General features: G+C 44.3%; 1 protein-coding gene across 1 annotated transcript in view; it reads right to left on the bottom strand.

The window, feature by feature from the left end:
* Positions 1-21,666, bottom strand: part of LOC147701913 (cytosolic phospholipase A2 gamma-like) — a 1,137,524-nt gene extending 1,115,858 nt beyond the window's left edge. The window contains exon 1 of the mRNA XM_086930543.1: positions 21,545-21,666. Coding sequence (XP_086786669.1) covers positions 21,545-21,625 — 81 coding nt within the window. The 5' untranslated portion in view covers positions 21,626-21,666. The remainder of the gene's footprint in view (positions 1-21,544) is intronic.
* Between the last annotated feature and the right edge of the window lie 1,607 nt (positions 21,667-23,273).

Genomic DNA, 23,273 nt, shown 5'->3' on the forward strand with positions numbered 1-23,273 from the left:
CACCTCTCTTGCCTGTTTCTGTACCTCTCTTGCCTTTTTCTGCACCTTAGGTGGTTCCTTTTGTACTTCTATTGCTTATTTCTATACCTCTTCTGCTTTTTTCTGTACCCCTCTTACCTCTTTCTGCATCCCTCTTCCATCTTTCTGTGCCTCTCTTGCCTGTTTCTGCATCCCTGTTCCCTCATTCAGCACCTCTGTTGCTTCTTTCAGCACACCTATTCCCTTTTTCTGCAGCTCGCTTGCCTCTTTATGCACCTCTGTTCCATCTTTCTGCATCTTGTTTGCTGTTTGTGCAGCTTTCTTGCCTCTAGGCAGTTATCTTACCTCCTTCTGCACATCTGTTGTTTCTTTGTGCACTTCTCTTACTTATTTCTGTACCCCTCTTGCCTCTTTCTGCACCCATTTTGCTTCTTTCTGTACTACTATTACTTCTTTCTGTACCTCTATTTATTCTATTTGTACCCATTGGCTCTTTCTGCATCCCATATCCTTCTTTCTGCATCACTCGTGCCTCTTTCTGCAACTTTCTAGCCTCTTTCTATACTTCTATTGCCACTTTATGCATCACAGTTTTATTTTGCTCTTCTCTTGCCTCTTTCTACAACTCTCTTGTCCTTTTCATCACTTCTCTTGTAGGCCTGGGCGGTAAATTCCGTTCTGCTGGCGGAATTGGCGGAATTTCGTGTTCCGCGGAGAACTCAAAATTGCCCAAAATCCTGTGTTCCGCGAGTTCGCGACATTTTTTGCTTGTTCGTGTTCTCAAAATGCGTGTTCGCGAGATATTTCTCCCTGAGCACGCAAACAGCATTTGCAAACAGGAAAAAGGGATCGCGAACTAGCAATTCCGCGTGTTCGCGGAATTTCTGCATGTACGTAGAGATTTTTTACCATTTTGCAGAGATTTGCGTAACGCGATTATGCAAATTCAGCCGACCCCTGTTCTCTTGCTTCTTTCTGCACCTCTGTTGCTTCTTCCTGTACCCCTCTTGCCTTCTTATGCACCCCTCTTTTGTCTTTCCTTACCTCTCTTGCCTATTTCTGCACATTTCCTGCCTGTTTTTGCACCTCTCTTGCCTCTTTCTGTACTTCTCTTGCCTCTATCTGCACCTCTGTTACTTCTTTCTGCATCCCTCTTGCCTCTTTCTGTATCACTGTTCCCTCGTTCTGCATGTTTCTTCCCTCTTTCTGCAACTGTCTTCCCTCTTTCTGCACCACTCTTGCCTCTGTCTGAACCATACTTGCCTCTTTCTGCTCCTGTTGAGCCTCTTTCTGCACCTGTCTTTTCTCTTTCAGCATCTCACTTGTCTCTTTCTGTACCCCTATTCCTTCTTTCTGCACATCTCTTTCCCATTCCTGCACTTCTCTTCCCTCTTTCTAAACCCCTCTTGCCTATTTCTGTGCTTCACTTGCCTCTTTCTGCAAAACTCTCGCCTCTTTCTGCACCTCTCTTGCCTCTTTCTGCTCCTCACTTGCCTCTTTCTGCACTTCTATTCCTTTTTCTGCAACTTTCTTGTTTCTTTCTGCAACTCTTTTGTCTCTTACATCATTTCTCTTGCTTCTTTCTGCACCTCTGTTTCTTCTTTCTGTATCCCTCTTGCCTCTTTCTGTACCCCTGTTTCCTCTTTCTGCACGTCTCTTCCTTCTTTCTGCACTTCCCTTCCTTCTTTCTGCACCCCCTTGCCTCTTTCTGCACCTGTCTTGTCTCTTTCTGCACCCCTCTTGCCTCTCTCTGCACATCACTTGCCTCTTTATGCACATCAATTGGCTCTTTCTACACTTCTTTTCCTTTTTTCTGCACCTTTCTTGTTTCTTTCTGCAACTCTCTTGTCTGTTTAATCACTTCTCTTGCTTCTTTCTGCACCTCTGTTGCTTCTTTTAGCACTTCTCTTGCCTCATTCTGTACTTTTCCCCCTGCTTCTACAACTCTTTTTTCTCTTTCATCACTTATCTTGCTTCTTTCTACACCTCTCTTGCTTTTTTCTGTACCCCACTTACCTCTTTATGCATCCCTCTTCCCTCTTGCTACGCCTCTCTTGCCTGTTTTTGCATCTCTGTTCCCTCTTTCAGCAGCTCTGTTGCCTCTTTATGCACGTCTGTTGCTTCTTTCTGCACTTATGTCACTTCTTTCAGCACCCCTCTTGTAAATTTCTACAACCTTCTTGCCTCTTTCTGCATCCCACTTCCCTATTTATACACCTCTCTCGCCTCTGCCAGCACCCCTGTTCCAACTTTCTGCATCTTGTTTGCTGTTTGTGCAGCGTTCTTGCCTTTTTAAGCAGTTATCTTGCCTCCTTCTGCACATCTGCTGTTTCTTTGTGAACTTCTCTTGCTTATTTATGTACCCCTCTTGCCTCTTTCTGCACCCATTTTGCTTTTTTCTGTACTTCTCTTACTTCTTTCTGTACCTCTCTTGATTCTATTTGTACCCATTGCCTCTTTCTGCATCCCATATCCTTCTTTGTGCATCCCTCTTGCCTCTTTCTGCAACTCTCTAGCCTTTTTCTGTACTTCTATTGCCACTTTATGCATCACTGTTTTATTTTGCACTTCTCTTGCCTCTTTCTGCAACTCCCTTGTCCCTTTCGTCACTTCTCTTGTAGGCCTGGGCAGTAAATTCTGTTCCGTTCGTGGAATTTGTGAAATTCGGGTAAATTTGGGTTCCGCGTAGAACGCGTAATTGCCCCACATCCTGCGTTCCGCGAGTTTGTGCAAGTTTTCTGCTTGTTCGCGTTCTAAAAATGCGTGTTCGTGAGATATTTCCCCCCGGAGCACGCAAACAGCGATTGCAAACAGGAAAAAGGCATCGCGAACACGCAATTCTGTGTGTTCGCGGAATTTCTGCATGTTCGCGAACATTTTTTACCATTTTGTGGCAATTTGAGTAATGCGATACGCAAATTCCACCCACCCCTGTTCTCTTGCTTCTTTCTGCACCTCTGTTGCTTCTTCCTGTACCCCTCTTGCCTTCTTATGCACCCCTCTTTTTTCTTTCTTTACCTCTCTTGCCTGTTTCTGCACTCCTGCCCCTCTTTCTGCACCTCTCCTGCCTGTTTTTGTACCTCTCTTGCCTCTTTCTATACTTCACCTGCCTCTTTCTGCACCTCTGTTTACTTCTTTCTGCATCCCTCTTTCCTCTTTAAGTTTCCCTGTTCCGTCCTTCTGCATGTTTCTTCCCCCTTTCTGCACCTCTCTTCCCCCTTTCTGCACTACTCTTGCCTCTGTCTTCACCACACTTGCCTCTTTCTGCTCCTGTTGTGCCTCTTTCATCACTTCCCTTGCTTCTTTCTGCACCTCTCTTGCTTTTTTCTGTACCACTCCTGCCTCTTTCTGCACCCCACTTCCCTCTTTCTGCACCTCTCTTGCCTCTTTCTGTATCCCTGTTCACTTTTTCTGCACCTCTCTTGCCTGTTTCTGTACGTTTCATGCCTCTTTCTGCACCTTTCTTAACTCTTTTTGCACCTTTTGTGGTTCCTTTTTCACTTCTCTTGCTTCTTTCTACACCTCTCTTGCTTTTTTCTGTACCCCTCCTCCCTCTTTCTGCACCTCTCTTCCCTCTTTCTGTAACCCTCTTGCCTCTTTCTGCAACCCTCTTGCCTTTTTCTGCACCTGTTTTCCCGCTTTCTGCACCTGGCTTGCCTCTTTCTGCAGCTCACTTGCCTCTTTATCCACTTCTCTTCCTTTTTTCTATACCTATCTTGTTTCTTTCTATAACTCTCTTGGCTGTTTCATTACTTTCCTTGCTTCTTTCTTCACCTCTGTTGCTTCTTTTAGCACTTCTCTTGCCTCTTTCTGTACTTTTCCCTTGCTTCTACAACTCTTTTTTCTCTTTCATCACTTCTCTTGCTTCTTTCTGCACTTCTTTTACTTTTTTCTGTACCCCTCCTGCCTCTTTCTGCACCCCTCTTCCCTCTTTCTGCACCTCTCTTGCTTCTTTATGCATCCCTCTTCCCTCTTTCAGCACCTCTCTTGCCTCTTGTTGCATCCCTGTTTCCTCTTTTTGCACGTCTCTTCCTTCTTTCTTCACTTCCCTTCCTTTTTTCTGCACCCCCTTGCCTCTTTCTGCACCTGTCTTGTCCCTTTCTGTACCACTGTTTCCTATTTCTGCATATCTCTTCCCTTTTTCTACACTTCTCTTCCTTTTTTCTGCACCTTTCTTGTTTCTTTCTGTAACTCTCTTGTCTGTTTAATCACTTCTCTTGCTTCTTTCTGCACCTCTGTTGCTTCTTTTAGCACTTCTCGTGCTTCTTCCTGTACTTTTTGCCCTGCTTCTACAACTCTCTTGTCTCTTTCATCACGTCTCTTGCTTCTTTCTGCACCTCTCTTGTGTTTTTCGGTATCCCTTTTTCCTCCTTCTGCACCCCTCTTCCCTTTTTCTGTAGCTCTTTTACCTCTCTCTGTACCCCTGTTCCCTCTTTCTGCTACTGTTTTGCCTGTTTCTGTGCCTCTCTTGCCTCTTTCCGCACCCTAGGAGTTTCCTTTCACACTTCTATTGCTTCTTTCTACACCTCTCCTGTTTTTTCTGTACCCCTCTTGCCTATTTCTGCATCCCTGTTCCATCTTTCAGCAGCTCTGTTGCTTCTTTCTGCACCCCATTCACTTTATCTGCAGCTCTCTTGCCTCATTATGCACCTCTGTTCCATCTTTCTGCATCTTGTTTGCTGTTTGTGCAGCGTTCTTGCCTTTTTAAGCAGTTATCTTGCCTCCTTCTGCACATCTGCTGTTTCTTTTTGCACTTTTCTTGCTTATTTCTGTACCTCTCTTGCCTCTTTCTGGTACCCATTTTGCTTCTTTCTGTACTTCTCTTCTTTCTGTACCTCTCTTGATTCTATTTGTACCCATTTTCTCTTTCTGCATCCCATATCCTCTTTCTGCATCCCTCTTGCCTCTTTCTGCAACTCTCTAGCCTCTTTCTGTACTGCATTTGCCACTTTGTGCATCACTGTTTTATTTTGCACTTCTCTTGCCTCTTTCTTTACCTCTCTTGTCTATTTCTGCACTCCTGGCCCTATTTCTGCACCTCTCCTGCCTGTTTTAGCACCTCTTTTGCCTCTTTCTGTACTTTTCTTGCCTCTTTCTGCACCTCTGTTACTTCTTTCTGCATCCCTCTTGCATCTTTCTGTATTCGTGTTCGCTCCTTCTGCATGTGTCTTCCATCTTTCTGTACCTCTCTTCCCTCTTTCTGCACCACTCCTGCCTCTGTCTGCACCACACTTGCCTCTTTCTGCTCCTGTCCTGCCTCTTTCTGCACCTGTCTTGTCTCTTTCAGCATCTCATTGTCTCTTTCTGTATCCCTATTCACTCTTTCCGCACATTTCTTTCCCTTTCCTGCACTGCTCTACCCTCTTTCTGAACCCCTCTTGCCTATTTCTGTGTTTCACTTACCTCTTTCTGCACAACTCTCGCCTCTTTCTGCACCTCTCTTGCATCTTTATGCTTCTCACTTGCCTCTTTCTGCACTTCTCTTCCTTTTGTCTACTCCTTTCTTGTTTCTTTCTGCAACTCTCCTGTCTGAATCATCACTTTTCTTGCTTATTTCTGATACTCTGTTGCTTCCTTCAGCACTTTTCTTGCCTTTTTCTGCACCTGTCCTGCTTCTTTCTGCGCCCATCTTGCCTCTTTCTGTACTTCTGTCCCCTCTTTCTGTACATCTCTTCTCCCTTTCTGCACTTTTCCTCCCTGTTTTTGAACCCCTCTTGCCTCTTTCTGAGCTTCACTTGCCTCTTTCTGCACAACTCTTGCCTCTTTCTGCACCTCTCTTGCCTCTTTCAGCTTCTCACTTGCCTATGTCTGCACTTCTCTTCCTTTTTACTATACCTTTATGCATACCTCTTGCCACTTTCTGTTCCCCTCTTCTATCTTTCTGTTCCGCACTTGCCTTTGTCTGCCTGCCTATTCACCATTTCTGCACTTCTCCTGTCAGTTTCTGCACCTCTCCTGCCTCTTTCTGCACTTCTTTTGCCTTTTTCTGCACCTGTCTTGCTTCATTTCGCACCCCTGTTCCCTCTTTCTGCACCTCTCCTGCCTGTTTCTACACCTCTTTTGCCTCTATTTGTACTTCTCTTGCTCTTTTTGCACCTCTGTTGCTTCCTTCTGTACCCCTGTTCCCTCTTTCTGCACCTATCCTGCCTGTTTCTGCACAACTCTTGCCTCTTTCTGCACCTCTCTTGCCTCTTTCAGCTTCTCATTCGCCTATGTCTGCACTTCTCTTCCTTTTTACTATACCTTTATGCATACCTCTTGCCACTTTCTGTTCCCCTCTTCTATCTTTCTGTTCCGCACTTGCCTTTGTCTGCCTGCCTATTCACCATTTCTGCACTTCTCCTGTCAGTTTCTGCACCTCTCCTGCCTCTTTCTGCACTTCTTTTGCCTTTTTCTGCACCTGTCTTGCTTCATTTCGCACCCCTGTTCCCTCTTTCTGCACCTCTCCTGCCTGTTTCTACACCTCTTTTGCCTCTATTTGTACTTCTCTTGCTCTTTTTGCACCTCTGTTGCTTCCTTCTGTACCCCTGTTCCCTCTTTCTGCACCTATCCTGCCGGTTTCTGCACATCTCTTGCCTCTTTCTGTACTTCTCTTGCAACTTTCTGCACCTCTGTTGCTTATTTCTGAATCTCTCTTGACTCTTTCTGTACCCCGTTTCCTCTTTTTGCATGTCTCTTCCTTCTTTCTGCATTTTTCTTCCCTCTTTCTGCACCCCTCTTGCCTCTTTTTGCACCTCACTTGCCTATTTCTGCACCTGTCTTCCCTATTTCTGCACCTGGCTTGCCTTTTTCTGCATCTCACTTGCCTCTTTCTACACTTCTCTTCTTTTTTTCTGTACCTTTCTTGTTTCTTTTTGCAACTCTCTTGTCCGTTTCATTACCTCTTGCTTGTTTTTGCACCTCGGTTGCTTCGTTCAGCACTTCTCTTGCCTCTTTCTGTACTTTTGTCCCTGCTTCTACAACTCTCTTGTCTCTTTCATCACTTCTCTTGCTTCTTTCTGTACATCTCTTGCTTTTTCTGTACCCATCTTGCCTTTTACTGCACCCCTCTTCTCTCTTTCTGCACCTCTCTTTCCTCTTTCTGTATCCCTGTTACCTCTTTCTGTACCTCTTTTGCCTGTTTCTGTACCTCTCTTGCTTCCTTCTGCACTTATGTTACTTCTTTCTGCACTCCTTTTGTTTCTTTTGACACCCTTCTTGCAAGATTCTCCACCGCTCTTGCTTCTTTCTGCACACCTCTTCCTTATGTCTGCACCACTCTTGCCTCTACCTGAACCCCGGTTCCATCTTTCTGCATCTTGTTTTCCTGTTTGTGCAGCTTTCCTGCATATTTAAGCAATTTTCTTGCCTCCTTCTGCACATCTGCGGCTTTTTTGTGTGCTTCTCTTGCTTCTTTCTGTACCCCACTTGCCTCTTTCTGTACCCATTCTGCTTCTTTCTGTACTTCTCTTACTTCTTTCTGTACCTCTCTTGCTTTTTTCTGCACCTCTTGCCTTTTTTTGCATCCCATATCCCTCTTCGTGCATCCCTCTTGCATCTTTCTGTACTTCTATTGCACTTTCTGCTTTCTCTTTGTTTTGTTCTGCTCTTCTCCTTTCTATGATTCATCACTTTTCTTGCTTCTTTCTGTAACTCTGTTGCTTCTTTCAGCACTTACCTTGCCTCTTTCTGCACCTTTCCTGCTTCTTTCTGCGCCCCTCTTGCCTCTTTCTCTACTCCTATTCGCTCTTTCTGCACATCTCTTCCCCTTTCTGTGCTTCTCCTCCCTCCTTCTGAACTCCTCTTGCCTCTTTCTGCGCTTCACTTGCCTCTTTTTGCACAAGTCTTGCCTCTTTCTGCACCTCTCTTGCCTCTTTCTGTATCTCACTTGCCTCTTTCTGCACTTCTCTTGCTTCTTTATGCACCTCTGTTGCTTCTTTCTGCACACCTTTTGCCACTTTCTGCACCCCTCTTCTGTCTATCTGTACCGCACTTGCCTCTTTCTGCAACTCTCTAGCCTTTTTCTGTACTTCTATTGCCACTTTATGCATCACTGTTTTATTTTGCACTTCTCTTGCCTCTTTCTGCAACTCTCTTGTCCCTTTCGTCACTTCTCTTGTAGGCCTGGGCAGTAAATTCTGTTCCGCTCGTGGAATTTGCGAAATTTGGGTAAATTTGGGTTCCGCGTAGAACGCGTAATTGCCCCACATCCTGCGTTCCGCGAGTTTGTGCAAGTTTTCTGCTTGTTCGCGTTCTAAAACTGCGTGTTCGTGAGATATTTCCCCCCGGAGCACGCAAACAGCGATTGCAAACAGGAAAAAGGCATCGCGAACACGCAATTCTGCGTGTTCGCGGAATTTCTGCATGTTCGCGAACATTTTTTACCATTTTGTGGCAATTTGAGTAATGCGATACGCAAATTCCACCCACCCCTGTTCTCTTGCTTCTTTCTGCACCTCTGTTGCTTCTTCCTGTACCCCTCTTGCCTTCTTATGCACCCCTCTTTTTTCTTTCTTTACCTCTCTTGCCTGTTTCTGCACTCCTGCCCCTCTTTCTGCACCTCTCCTGCCTGTTTTTGTACCTCTCTTGCCTCTTTCTATACTTCACCTGCCTCTTTCTGCACCTCTGTTTACTTCTTTCTGCATCCCTCTTTCCTCTTTAAGTTTCCCTGTTCCGTCCTTCTGCATGTTTCTTCCCCCTTTCTGCACCTCTCTTCCCCCTTTCTGCACTACTCTTGCCTCTGTCTTCACCACACTTGCCTCTTTCTGCTCCTGTTGTGCCTCTTTCATCACTTCCCTTGCTTCTTTCTGCACCTCTCTTGCTTTTTTCTGTACCACTCCTGCCTCTTTCTGCACCCCACTTCCCTCTTTCTGCACCTCTCTTGCCTCTTTCTGTATCCCTGTTCACTTTTTCTGCACCTCTCTTGCCTGTTTCTGTACGTTTCATGCCTCTTTCTGCACCTTTCTTAACTCTTTTTGCACCTTTTGTGGTTCCTTTTTCACTTCTCTTGCTTCTTTCTACACCTCTCTTGCTTTTTTCTGTACCCCTCCTCCCTCTTTCTGCACCTCTCTTCCCTCTTTCTGTAACCCTCTTGCCTCTTTCTGCAACCCTCTTGCCTTTTTCTGCACCTGTTTTCCCGCTTTCTGCACCTGGCTTGCCTCTTTCTGCAGCTCACTTGCCTCTTTATCCACTTCTCTTCCTTTTTTCTATACCTATCTTGTTTCTTTCTATAACTCTCTTGTCTGTTTCATTACTTTCCTTGCTTCTTTCTTCACCTCTGTTGCTTCTTTTAGCACTTCTCTTGCCTCTTTCTGTACTTTTCCCTTGCTTCTACAACTCTTTTTTCTCTTTCATCACTTCTCTTGCTTCTTTCTGCACTTCTTTTACTTTTTTCTGTACCCCTCCTGCCTCTTTCTGCACCCCTCTTCCCTCTTTCTGCACCTCTCTTGCCTCTTTATGCATCCCTCTTCCCTCTTTCAGCACCTCTCTTGCCTCTTGTTGCATCCCTGTTTCCTCTTTTTGCACGTCTCTTCCTTCTTTCTTCACTTCCCTTTCTTTTTTCTGCACCCCCTTGCCTCTTTCTGCACCTGTCTTGTCCGTTTCTGTACCACTGTTTCCTATTTCTGCATATCTCTTCCCTTTTTCTACACTTCTCTTCCTTTTTTCTGCACCTTTCTTGTTTCTTTCTGTAACTCTCTTGTCTGTTTAATCACTTCTCTTGCTTCTTTCTGCACCTCTGTTGCTTCTTTTAGCACTTCTCGTGCTTCTTTCTGTACTTTTTGCCCTGCTTCTACAACTCTCTTGTCTCTTTCATCACGTCTCTTGCTTCTTTCTGCACCTCTCTTGTGTTTTTCGGTATCCCTTTTTCCTCCTTCTGCACCCCTCTTCCCTTTTTCTGTAGCTCTTTTGCCTCTCTCTGTACCCCTGTTCCCTCTTTCTGCTACTGTTTTGCCTGTTTCTGTGCCTCTCTTGCCTCTTTCCGCACCCTAGGAGTTTCCTTTCACACTTCTATTGCTTCTTTCTACACCTCTCCTGTTTTTTCTGTACCCCTCTTGCCTATTTCTGCATCCCTGTTCCATCTTTCAGCAGCTCTGTTGCTTCTTTCTGCACCCCATTCACTTTATCTGCAGCTCTCTTGCCTCATTATGCACCTCTGTTCCATCTTTCTGCATCTTGTTTGCTGTTTGTGCAGCGTTCTTGCCTTTTTAAGCAGTTATCTTGCCTCCTTCTGCACATCTGCTGTTTCTTTTTGCACTTTTCTTGCTTATTTCTGTACCTCTCTTGCCTCTTTCTGGTACCCATTTTGCTTCTTTCTGTACTTCTCTTCTTTCTGTACCTCTCTTGATTCTATTTGTACCCATTTTCTCTTTCTGCATCCCATATCCTCTTTCTGCATCCCTCTTGCCTCTTTCTGCAACTCTCTAGCCTCTTTCTGTACTGCATTTGCCACTTTATGCATCACTGTTTTATTTTGCACTTCTCTTGCCTCTTTCTTTACCTCTCTTGTCTATTTCTGCACTCCTGGCCCTATTTCTGCACCTCTCCTGCCTGTTTTAGCACCTCTTTTGCCTCTTTCTGTACTTTTCTTGCCTCTTTCTGCACCTCTGTTACTTCTTTCTGCATCCCTCTTGCATCTTTCTGTATTCGTGTTCGCTCCTTCTGCATGTGTCTTCCATCTTTCTGTACCTCTCTTCCCTCTTTCTGCACCACTCCTGCCTCTGTCTGCACCACACTTGCCTCTTTCTGCTCCTGTCCTGCCTCTTTCTGCACCTGTCTTGTCTCTTTCAGCATCTCATTGTCTCTTTCTGTATCCCTATTCACTCTTTCCGCACATTTCTTTCCCTTTCCTGCACTGCTCTACCCTCTTTCTGAACCCCTCTTGCCTATTTCTGTGTTTCACTTGCCTCTTTCTGCACAACTCTCGCCTCTTTCTGCACCTCTCTTGCATCTTTATGCTTCTCACTTGCCTCTTTCTGCACTTCTCTTCCTTTTGTCTGCTCCTTTCTTGTTTCTTTCTGCTACTCTCCTGTCTGAATCATCACTTTTCTTGCTTATTTCTGATACTCTGTTGCTTCCTTCAGCACTTCTCTTGCCTTTTTCTGCACCTGTCCTGCTTCTTTCTGCGCCCATCTTGCCTCTTTCTGTACTTCTGTCCCCTCTTTCTGTACATCTCTTCTCCCTTTCTGCACTTTTCCTCCCTGTTTCTGAACCCCTCTTGCCTCTTTCTGAGCTTCACTTGCCTCTTTCTGCACAACTCTTGCCTCTTTCTGCACCTCTCTTGCCTCTTTCAGCTTCTCACTTGCCTATGTCTGCACTTCTCTTCCTTTTTACTATACCTTTATGCATACCTCTTGCCACTTTCTGTTCCCCTCTTCTATCTTTCTGTTCCGCACTTGCCTTTGTCTGCCTGCCTATTCACCATTTCTGCACTTCTCCTGTCAGTTTCTGCACCTCTCCTGCCTCTTTCTGCACTTCTTTTGCCTTTTTCTGCACCTGTCTTGCTTCATTTCGCACCCCGGTTCCCTCTTTCTGCACCTCTCCTGCCTGTTTCTACACCTCTTTTGCCTCTATTTGTACTTCTCTTGCTCTTTTTGCACCTCTGTTGCTTCCTTCTGTACCCCTGTTCCCTCTTTCTGCACCTATCCTGCCTGTTTCTGCACAACTCTTGCCTCTTTCTGCACCTCTCTTGCCTCTTTCAGCTTCTCACTTGCCTATGTCTGCACTTCCCTTCCTTTTTACTATACCTTTATGCATACCTCTTGCCACTTTCTGTTCCCCTCTTCTATCTTTCTGTTCCGCACTTGCCTTTGCCTGCCTGCCTATTCACCATTTCTGCACTTCTCCTGTCAGTTTCTGCACCTCTCCTGCCTCTTTCTGCACTTCTTTTGCCTTTTTCTGCACCTGTCTTGCTTCATTTCGCACCCCTGTTCCCTCTTTCTGCACCTCTCCTGCCTGTTTCTACACCTCTTTTGCCTCTATTTGTACTTCTCTTGCTCTTTTTGCACCTCTGTTGCTTCCTTCTGTACCCCTGTTCCCTCTTTCTGCACCTATCCTGCCTGTTTCTGCACATCTCTTGCCTCTTTCTGTACTTCTCTTGCAACTTTCTGCACCTCTGTTGCTTATTTCTGAATCTCTCTTGACTCTTTCAGTACCCCGTTTCCTCTTTTTGCATGTCTCTTCCTTCTTTCTGCATTTTTCTTCCCTCTTTCTGCACCCCTCTTGCCTCTTTTTGCACCTCACTTGCCTATTTCTGCACCTGTCTTCCCTATTTCTGCACCTGGCTTGCCTTTTTCTGCATCTCACTTGCCTCTTTCTACACTTCTCTTCTTTTTTTCTGTACCTTTCTTGTTTCTTTTTGCAACTCTCTTGTCCGTTTCATTACCTCTTGCTTGTTTTTGCACCTCGGTTGCTTCGTTCAGCACTTCTCTTGCCTCTTTCTGTACTTTTGTCCCTGCTTCTACAACTCTCTTGTCTCTTTCATCACTTCTCTTGCTTCTTTCTGTACATCTCTTGCTTTTTCTGTACCCATCTTGCCTTTTACTGCACCCCTCTTCTCTCTTTCTGCACCTCTCTTTCCTCTTTCTGTATCCCTGTTACCTCTTTCTGTACCTCTTTTGCCTGTTTCTGTACCTCTCTTGCTTCCTTCTGCACTTATGTTACTTCTTTCTGCACTCCTTTTGTTTCTTTTGACACCCTTCTTGCAAGATTCTCCACCGCTCTTGCTTCTTTCTGCACACCTCTTCCTTATGTCTGCACCACTCTTGCCTCTACCTGAACCCCTGTTCCATCTTTCTGCATCTTGTTTGCCTGTTTGTGCAGCTTTCCTGCATATTTAAGCAATTTTCTTGCCTCCTTCTGCACATCTGCGGCTTTTTTGTGTGCTTCTCTTGCTTCTTTATGTACCCCACTTGCCTCTTTCTGTACCCATTCTGCTTCTTTCTGTACTTCTCTTACTTCTTTCTGTACCTCTCTTGCATTTTTCTGCACCTCTTGCCTTTTTTTGCATCCCATATCCCTCTTCGTGCATCCCTCTTGCATCTTTCTGTACTTCTATTGCACTTTCTGCTTTCTCTTTGTTTTGTTCTGCTCTTCTCCTTTCTATGATTCATCACTTTTCTTGCTTCTTTCTGTAACTCTGTTGCTTCTTTCAGCACTTACCTTGCCTCTTTCTGCACCTTTCCTGCTTCTTTCTGCGCCCCTCTTGCCTCTTTCTCTACTCCTATTCGCTCTTTCTGCACATCTCTTCCCCTTTCTGTGCTTCTCCTCCCTCCTTCTGAACTCCTCTTGCCTCTTTCTGCGCTTCACTTGCCTCTTTTTGCAGAAGTCTTGCCTCTTTCTGCACCTCTCTTGCCTCTTTCTGTATCTCACTTGCCTCTTTCTGCACTTCTCTTGCTTCTTTATGCACCTCTGTTGCTTCTTTCTGCACACCTTTTGCCACTTTCTGCACCCCTCTTCTGTCTATCTGTACCGCACTTGCCTCTGTCTGCACACTTGTTCACTATTTCTACACCTCTCCTGCCTGTTTCTGCACCTCTCTTGCATCTTTATGCACTTCTCTTGCCTCTTTCTGTACCTCTGTTGCTTCTTTCAGTATCCATCATTCCTCTTTCTGTATCCCTGTGTCCTCTTTCTGCATGTCTATTTCTTCTTTCTGCACTTCTCTTCCCTCTTTCTGCACCCATCTTGCCTCTTTCTACACTTCTCTTCCTTTTGTCTGCACCTTTCTTGTTTCTTTCTTCAACTCTTCTGTCTGTTTCATCACTTCTCTTGCTTCTTTCTGCACCTCTGTTGTTTCTTTTAGCACTTCTCTTGCCTCTTTCTGTACGTTTGTCACTGCTTCTACAACTCTCTTGTCTCTTTCATCACTTCTCTTGCTTCTTTCTGCACCTCTCTTGCGTTTTTACTGTATCCCTATTGCCTCTTTCTGCACCACTCTTCCCTCTTTCTGTACCTCTCTTGCCTCTTTCTGTACCCCTTTTCCCTCTTTCTGCACCTCTCGTACCTGTTTCTGGACCTCTCTTGCCTCTTTCTGCAACTCTCTTGCCTATTTCTGCACCTTTGGGGGTTCCTTTTGCACTTCTCTTGCTTCTTTCCACATCTCTCTTGCTTTTTTCTGCACCCCTCTTACCTATTTCTGCATCCCACTTCCTGTGCCCCTCTTGCCTGTTTATGCATCCCTTTTCCCTCTTTCAGTACTTCTGTTGTCTTTCTGCACATCTATTCCTTTTTTCTGCAGCTTGCTTGCCTGTTTCTGTACCTCTCTTGCCTCATCATGCACCTCTGTTGCTTCTTTCTGTACTTATGCTGGTTCTTTCTATACTCCTCTTGCTCTTTCGGCACCTCTCTTGCAAATTTCTGAACCTCTTTGCCTCTTTCTGCACCCCTCTTCCCTATCCATCTTTCTGCATATTGTTTGCCAGTCTGTGCAACTTTCTTGCCTCTTTAAGCTGTCATCTTTGCTCCTTCTGCACATCTGTTGCTTCTTTGTGCACTTCTCATGCTTCTTTCTGCACCCCTCTTGACTCTGCACCCATTTTGCTTCCTTCTGCACTTTTCTTTCTGTATCTCACTTACTACTTTTTTTATTTTTATTTATTTTTTTATTTTATATTCTTCTATAGCGCCTGAATAAACCCCCGAAGGGGTATCTCCGCGCTTTGCCAGTAAGAATATCCTCAGATGAATATAGATAGATGAAATGGTACATAATAACAGAGGGGGATCAGTTACTGGGGAATAGGTGTGTTTTTAAGACCTTTCGGAAGGTCAGATGACTGGTGAGGGATCTCATCTCGAGAGGTAAGGAATTCCAAAGCTTTGGTCCTAGATGGGCTAGAGCTCGCCCTCCTTGTCTGGACTTTTTTATTCTAGGCACCTGCAGAAGCTGTTGGTTGCCTGAGCGCAGGGTTCGTCCAGGGGCATATGGCTGGAAGATTTTGGCTAGGTATTTTGGACCTTTGCCTATCACACTTTTGTGAATAGTGCACAGGGTCTTAAACTGCACTCGCTTCCTCACTGGTAACCAGTGGAGCCTAATCAGCAGCGGGAGGGAGGGAGTCCTGGGGGGAGCATTAAGGACCACCCTTGCTGCCGTGTTTTAGATCACCTGTAACTTTTTAAACTGCCCTTCATTTGCTCCTAATAGAAGGCCGTTACAGTAATCCACTCTGCTGATGACTAATGCCTGCACAAGTGTTTTCCTGTAGCAGTCTGGCAGATAGGGGAACACTCTTCTTAGCATTCCGATGGCTCGAAAACAGGTACTAGCCACCTGATTTGCGTGGTCCTTGAAAGTGAGTGTCTGATCTAATAGCACTCCAAGGTTTTTCACCGTGTTTTTAGGGCTAGGAACAGGACCTAATTCCAGGGGCCACCATTCAGGTGTCCAGTGTGCTGCTGCTTGTCCAAACAACATGACCTCCGTTTTCCCTATGTTGCATTGGAGACAGTTTGATGACATCCATGCAGATATTGCTCTCATTCCCTCTGCAAAAGATCTTTTTATTGCAGGTGTCAGGTCTTTAAAGGGAAAGAGGAGTTGGGTGTCGTCGGCGTACGACACCGGAGTAAACCCAAATGATCTTGCTAGGTTTTCACCCCCCTGCCTCTTTCTACATTCCATATCCCACTTTCTATATCCATCTTCCCTCTTCCTGCAACTCTTTTGCCTCTTTCTGTACCACTGTTTTGCTCTGCACTTCTCTTACCTCTTTCTGCACCTCTCTTCCTTTTGTCTGCACCGTTCTTGTTTCTTTCTGCAACTGTTGCTTCTTTAACCACTTCTCTTGCCTCTTTCTGCATTTCTTTTGCCTGTTTCTGCAACTTTCTTGTCTCTTTCATTACTTCTCTTGCTTTTTTCTGTAACTCTGTTACTCCTTTCTGTATTTCACTTACCTCTTCATGTACCGCTCTTGCCTCTTTCTGCACCTCTGTTGCTTATTCCTGTGCCTTACTTGCTTCTTTCTGCAACTCTCTTGCCTCTTTCTGACCCTGTATTGCCTGTTTCTACATTTCACTTGTCTCTTTCTACACATTTCTTGTTTCTTTCTGCAACTCTCTTGTCTGTTTCATCACTTCTCTTGCTTTTTTCTGCACCTCTGTTGCTTCTTTCTGTACCCCTCTTGCCTCTTTCTGCACCCTTCTTGCCTCTTCCTGTACCCCTCTTCTGTCTTTCTGTACCTCTCATGCCTCTTTGTGCACCCCTGTTCCCTCTTTCTGCTCCTCTCCTGCCTGTTTCTGCACCTCTCTTGCCTCTTTCTGTACCTCTCTTACCTCTTTCTGCATCTCTGGTGCTTCTTTCTGCATCCCTCTTGACTCTTTCTGTACCCCTGTTTCCTCTTTCTGCACATCTCTTCCCTCTTTCTACTATTCTCTTCCCTCTTTCTTCACCCCTCTTACCTCTTTTTGCACCTCACTAGCCTCTTTCTGCACCTCACTAGCCTCTTTCTGCAACGTCTTTTCCTTTTTTCTGCACCATTCTTGTTTCTTTCTGCAACTTTCTTGTCTGTTTCATCACTTCTCTTGCTTCTTTGTGCACCTCTGTGGCTTCTTTCAGCACTTCTCTTGCCTCTTTATGCACTTCTTTTGCCTCTTTATGCAACTTTCTTGTCTCAGGTGCAGAAAGAGTCGGGAGAGGTGCAGAAAGAGGGGTGCAAAAGGAGGCAAGAGGAGTGCAGAAAGAGGCTGGGGAAGTGCAGAAAGAAGCAACAGAGGTGCATTAAGAGGCAAGAAAACTGCGTAAAGAGGTAACAGGGGTGCACAGAGTCAAGAGAGGTGCAGAAAGAGGGAACAGAGAGCAGAATGAGGGAAGAGGGCTGCAGAAAGAGGCAAGAAGGGTGCTGAAGAAAGCAAGAAGGGTTGATCAAGAAGCAAGAGAAGTGCAAAAATAACCACCAGAGGTGCAGAAAGATGCAAGAGGGGTGGAGAAAGAGGTAAGAGAGGTCCATAAACAGGCAAGAGAGGTACAGAAAAAGCGAACACGGTGCAGAAATAGGCAAGAGAGGTGCAGATAGAGGAAAGAGGTCTCTCTGCACAAAGAGGCAAGAGGGATGAAAAAAGAAGCAACAGAGGTGCAGAAAGAACGTATGCACCTCTGTTGCTTCTTTAAGCTCTTGTCTTGACTCTTTCTGCACTACTTTTGCCTGTTTCTGCAACTCTCTTGTCTCTTTCATCACTTCTCTTGCTTCTTTCTGCACCTCTGCTGCTGTCACTGAATGGTTGTTATTCATAGGAACGTGATAAGCGAAAATGAAAAACTGGAATGCTATGTCAAAATTGCATGACTGTATCTTTCTTAAGTCCATTTTTAAGATCTAGAAAATATACAAGGTCTGTTGCCTGCAAGTGATAGCAACAATTGATAACATGTATGAAAATAGTCTCATTTCCAGTAGCCATCAGGGGCACCGACTCAAGGTTTAGGCTATAGAGGGCATGTATTCAGAATGTACACAATCTGATACGGAAGTGCACAGACACTTTTTTTAAAGGTTGAATGACAGGTGGTGCACTGCGCAAAGAAAACCGTTTACCAAGATTTGTTGTGCAAAATGTCTGGGGTTTGAAAAAGAAGACTCCTCCATGCCACACAGACGACGAAATTACACTAATAGGAAATCTGTACTTTAGATCTTACTGTATAATTTTTTTCATTGGTGATGGCATTGATGTTTTTGAAGCTGCACAGACAAAGCAAAATGGCCATGCTGGGTAAAGTTTCTCACTGTTTCCTTCCAAGGCAGAAACAGGGAGAATTATTTACAAGTCATTTTAGCTGTATGTAACAAGGGCTGCATGAAATCTTTGTATACATGTGCATCTCAGAGCAGAGGTTTAAAAGTTCTATGTAACCAAGAATAACTTTATTTGATGTTTCCTTCTCCTGTCCACACACAGTGTTTCATGTTTAGGCAGGTCATGATAAATGATTGCCTTAGGTTCTCTGACTGGCTAGTGGCTGGTGATTTCTGTAGTCTGTGTTCTGCCCTACCATCAGTGGCTTTCTAGTGCCAGCTGGTTCCTGAAGTCTGCACACAAGCCATAGGTGAGCCCTGCACTCTGTGTCCCTCTGTTAGTGACTGCAAACTATGATTATCTGGCAGGACTTTGTTCAGCTGTCCTATGCATGAGATGTACATCAACTCTAAGAATGCCATTTGTATCTGTATGTATGGGTAATTACACAAATAATGATTTAAATGGCACTCAAGTTAATTTCTCTTCTTCTTACACTCTCTTTCTTATCACTCGTCCACCTCTCGTCTGCTCTTCTCACCCTCCCGTATTGTTTCTCTCTCTCTTTCCTTCCTCGTCCGGTGTCTTAATTTCCTCAGCTCCCTCTCATTAATTCCTAACCCTCCTTCTCGTTTCATCTTGTCTCTTGCTCTCTTCCTACCTATCTCCTTTGTCTTCCTCAATCCCTCTCTCCTTCTTATCTGTTCTCTCCATGTTATACTCTCTCATGCACACCCTTGTTTTGTCTCTTCTGTCTTCTTACTCTACCCTCTTATTCCTTCATCTCTCTCTTTCTGTCTCTAATGCTCTCGTTTATTTTCCCACTCTCTTTCTTGCCCTCAGTCTTCTTACTCTTTCTATAGATTGCTGTCATTTTGCTAACATCTGGGTCCCCCCTCTTTAACTTTCCCTCTTTCATATCTTCCAATTTTCTTATCTGGCATTTCTAAATAAAATGTAACTTTTTTATTTTTAGAGTTTTATATAGTACAAACCAGACCCAAGACATCAGGTATCAGAGCCCTTTACATGAGCACCAGTTTCATTACGTCAGGACACTTTCATTTAACATTACCTAATCTTTTAGTTCTCAAGCATTGTTGTTTTTTCTTTAACGAATATCAGTTCACATTTTGTTTCTCAGTCAGTTTTCACTTTCTATCCTTCACTCCTTTGCTTTTTCTTCCTCTTTTCTTGTACTTTCCTCTCATTTCCCCTTTCCTGTATATTTATTTCTCTCCCTGTTGTACTTCCTCTGTTGCACTTTCTCTGTTTCCTCTTTCTGTCCTTTGTTTACTTCTTTCCATTCTTCCTCTCAGTATTTTCCCTATACTCCTTTTCTTTTCCTCTTTGCTACTATTTTTTCTCTCCATCTCTGGTCTTCTGCCTTCTCTATTTCTCAGGCTGACTGTCTTCCAGGCACTCATCCTCTACTTCTTTTAATCTCTCCTGTGGACATTCTCGTTCTGACACGCACTATCTGTTCCCCCGCCCTCAGTTTCACTCCTTCTCTCTCTAGCTTTGTCTACCTCTCTCTCAAGCAATCTCACACTCACTATGTTTCCTCTTTCTCTCTCTCTTGTTTCTCTTTCTCTGCCATCCTTGTTCTTCATGTGGTTATCATCCTTACTATTCTATTGCTCTCCTCTCATACTGGCTCATTCTGCCTTTCTCATGTTTATTTCTACCCCCTTCACCCAGCCTCTTACCTCAGTTTATCATTCTCTATCTCTGGTCTCAATGCTTCTTTAAATATTCTATATATATTACACTGATTTCAGACTCTGTCCACTCAGTTTCTAAAGTGCCCCAGTGCCATAAGTGGAGGGCTACCCTCAGAATTTATCTGGCATCAGTTGATTCTCCCCTTGTGTCTGTCCGCTGCTCGTGTTATAATTCAGGTACTATTACCCAATCTCCACCCTCCCGTTGTTTATGTCCCACCCATAATAAAAAAAGCTATAACAAGCATTGGAACAGGCAGGAAGAAATTGTCAGGATTGCAAGAACAAAAAAATTAGAATAATTTTTTATGTTAATTCTTTTTTTAATAGTCATTCAGTTGTACATAACGTCTTTTTGGTTATATATAAAGTAACAAAAATGCTTATGACACTTTTTTGTTATAACTTTTCAACATACTGCACAGCAGCCATGCTGCTCTATGATACAGCTCAAGGACATTGGCAAAGCCAATAAGTCTGGCTAAACACTTATAAGGTCGCAAAGGTGAGACCTATTGGCTATGCCAATGCTTATTTACTTCACGATTCCAACATAGCCAGCTCTAGAACGGTAAAGTACAAAGTAAATAAAGTGGGCGAATGGCATGTGGAAACAAGAACTTGCAGAGCCAACAGGTCGGCATTTGCCTTTCAAAGTAAGACCTACTGGCCTTGCCAATGCTCGCTTTAATGGTGATAGATAGACTTGACTGTACAATTATATGCTATAATGTACTTTTTGATGACCTTTTTGACTTTGTTCATTGTCAATAAATCATATTTGCATTTTGTATGCTGAGTGTTGGTGATGACGTCCACATCTTACAACTATGAAATCTGACCATCTACAAGGATTGTTTTGCTTTACGAGCTCGTTTGTGTTCTGGTTGCCATCCTGAGGTTTTCCTGGTAAACCATCGATGCAATCCAGATGTGTCAGTGCGGATTTATGAAACACAGCTATGTCTCCCTGTCCTACGTGCTTTGCTTAGACTAGCTAGCTTCGTATGCGACATACGAGTGAATAGCTGCGAATCTACAGGTCTTTCAAGGACACTGGTGCGCGTAGCATTCGACTGACACTCCCCCAGTCCTACTGGATTCTTAGATGAACAGGTACATCTGGCGTGCTACTGACCTTTAGCCAGGTATGTTTTTAACCTTATCGAGCCATACTGCCTTCTCAGACACATGTCCCTGTCACATTATTCGTTCTGCTAAAGCCCCATCTATCTTCCTTTTCACAGAACAGCCCAAGAGAAGCAAGGCTTGTGAGATTTAACGGGAGCTGTCCCACAGAGCCTGCCTCAGACCTACAGAAATCAAACACCAGGAGGAGTTGATGAATTAACCAGGGAAGTCTATCTAACCCAGAAAATGCAGCTAGCATCGTGATTTATAGAAATACTTTGCTAGTTTCAAAGTAAATACAACTGACAATGTACTTTATTTGGCAATTTTCAGTGAGTGTCTATGTGCAGTCAGGCCAGCAATCCCTGTTCCTCCTGTGTTTGAAGGAATGGAGTGAGACAGAGAATCCGGATGGAGTGGGCTCACAATTTAATCATTTATAGCGGCGAGACTGCCCTTCCCACCTTACACCAGCAAGTCCAGCACGCGCTGGCTCTCCAATGAAACTGCAGTAGGATCTACCAACGCCAAAACATTGTAGACCTGGATAGCTATATTTCTTCCAAAATAGATGGGAAGCCAAACATTTAAAAGCAACACCACTCACCTTTCTTGCTTCATACCTTGGAAAATATACTTCGTTAATACCTAGCATGCATTTGTATACTAATTCTGTTTTGAGTAAGTAATTGAACTGCCTGTGACTGGAGCAAGTTACAATATTAGTTGCCGTAAGAGTTCGTGCTTTCTAAAAATGCTAGTTTTGTTTTCTATTTTTACTCGACTGGGCTTTAAATGACCGTGGGATGGGAAAACAGTGGATTCAAAGAAGCAGCACTATTTGGCAGTTACTCAAGGATATTCTGCAGTAACACTGTGCATTGAAAAGAAGTGCTAAATCTTTAAATAGCAATTAAAGTTCATAAGGATAGTGGCACATTGTGAACATCCAATCTAACTCCAAACTGAAGTAACCCGTTTTTCAGTAATCAGTTTACCTGATCAGACAGCAGCCAAATGAAGGCAAGCACAGGAAGACAGCTGCTTGTTGCCCAAAGCATTTTCATCCTTGCACACATTTTCCCTGTTAAGCGAGTTTCCTATCCACCTGTGCGGCAAAGCTTGTTATAAATCATGTTTCGAAAAACAAGCCCAACTGCCTGCAAAAGAAGCAAACACAGGCACAGCCCACAAAAGAAAACTACAAAGCTACGATGTGAATCACTGAAACAAACAACAGGGATGAGTTTGGTGAACGCTAGTGCCTTGACCTGCAGCAATGCCAGCCAGTCTTAAACATAACTGGAGGAGTGACATTTCCCACAACACATACTCCATGGCTGTGTATACACTGAATAAAACTAAGATTTGGCTCATATCAGGGATGTCCAACATAAGTAAGCGTACATGTTATAACGAGAAGTAGGTTGTACTTGCAGTCTCTGTCCTAAGGCTGAAATTGATCTGTTCGTGAAGTGGGATGTAGGACACAAAAGAAGTGCATACATATGTGGATCTCGTGCTGCAGGCCACAACAAATGACCTAAGATTACACTTCAGTCAGTTGGAGTGATTTTCAAAGTGAGGCTTTCATGCTGGCGGAAACTGAGTAAAACTTAAGGAATTCGCCTGAAGTCAGTGCTACAGGGATTCCGAAACTGTGGTGTAACTATGCGGAGAGACACTTTCACTTTTCTGATATGTCTTCTCCAGCAAAGACGATCAGGCAGAACCCAAAATGTTGCAGAATATCAAAACAGCATAGCCACCACGAAAGGACACTGATGTCTGAAATGTCTTAGGTATGTACGTAGTGTGGCACTTTCATCCCCAAACGTGACACATCTCTGTTGGAATGGAATAATCCCTCTTGTGGTGATGGACTTGCGCCCCTGCCCTGAGTGCCCGGCTGCAATGATGTCTGGATCCCTGGTGCTAATTTTAGTTGTCATTGTCAAACTAGGATCCTGCATGTGAGCCATGACGTAGGCCTGTCTACCAAATTGTGTTCTTGTTGAAACTGGGAGTTTCCCAAAGTGCTACTCTCAAAGTGGGAAAAAAATACTCCCTTTGCCAGGAGTTAAGCAGCACGAGCGCAGTGGTGACTGCATACCATATAAGAAGCGCACATGCCTTTTTACCTGTGTCAGGCTCACTAATGAAAATTGTAAAGTCCCACTGCTGTTTGCTTAACTCACACTTGGCCTATATAGAGGTAGTATCTAGTGCTATGTCGTGCCTGTGTACTGTATGCATGTGCTGCATGTATGTGTGTGCTTATGAATGGTATAAAAGAGAAGATTCTGGGGGTTATTTTGGTGGACACAGGGATAACTGGAGCAACTTGAGGAAATAGAATAATTCCCCCATAAGGATTTTTGGTTTGATGAACTCCTATGAGCTAGATGGGGCACACACTTGAGAAAGGAAATCCAGGTTCTCCAGTACACTTGAAAGAGGGCTCTTCTATTCAGAGAGAGTACAAGAAAGGGGCCAGGTCACATTTCAGGAAGGAGATATGGCTGAAAAGAGAATCATAAAGAGTGGGACAGAGACCCTGTGGTAATCTTTTGATACACATATCACTGTGGCTGACATCCAAGTGTGAGCTTCTAGTCACCCCTATTGCCTGTGTTGTGGGGATATCAGATTATAAGTCACTCCTGCTGTGGCAGACTGCTTTCTGGAGTAGGGAAAGGGCAAAGGAGAGCGCACTTTAAAAGGATG

Source organism: Lissotriton vulgaris, chromosome 7 (assembly GCF_964263255.1).
Source record: "Lissotriton vulgaris chromosome 7, aLisVul1.2, whole genome shotgun sequence".
In the NCBI taxonomy this organism is placed as follows: domain Eukaryota; kingdom Metazoa; phylum Chordata; class Amphibia; order Caudata; family Salamandridae; genus Lissotriton; species Lissotriton vulgaris.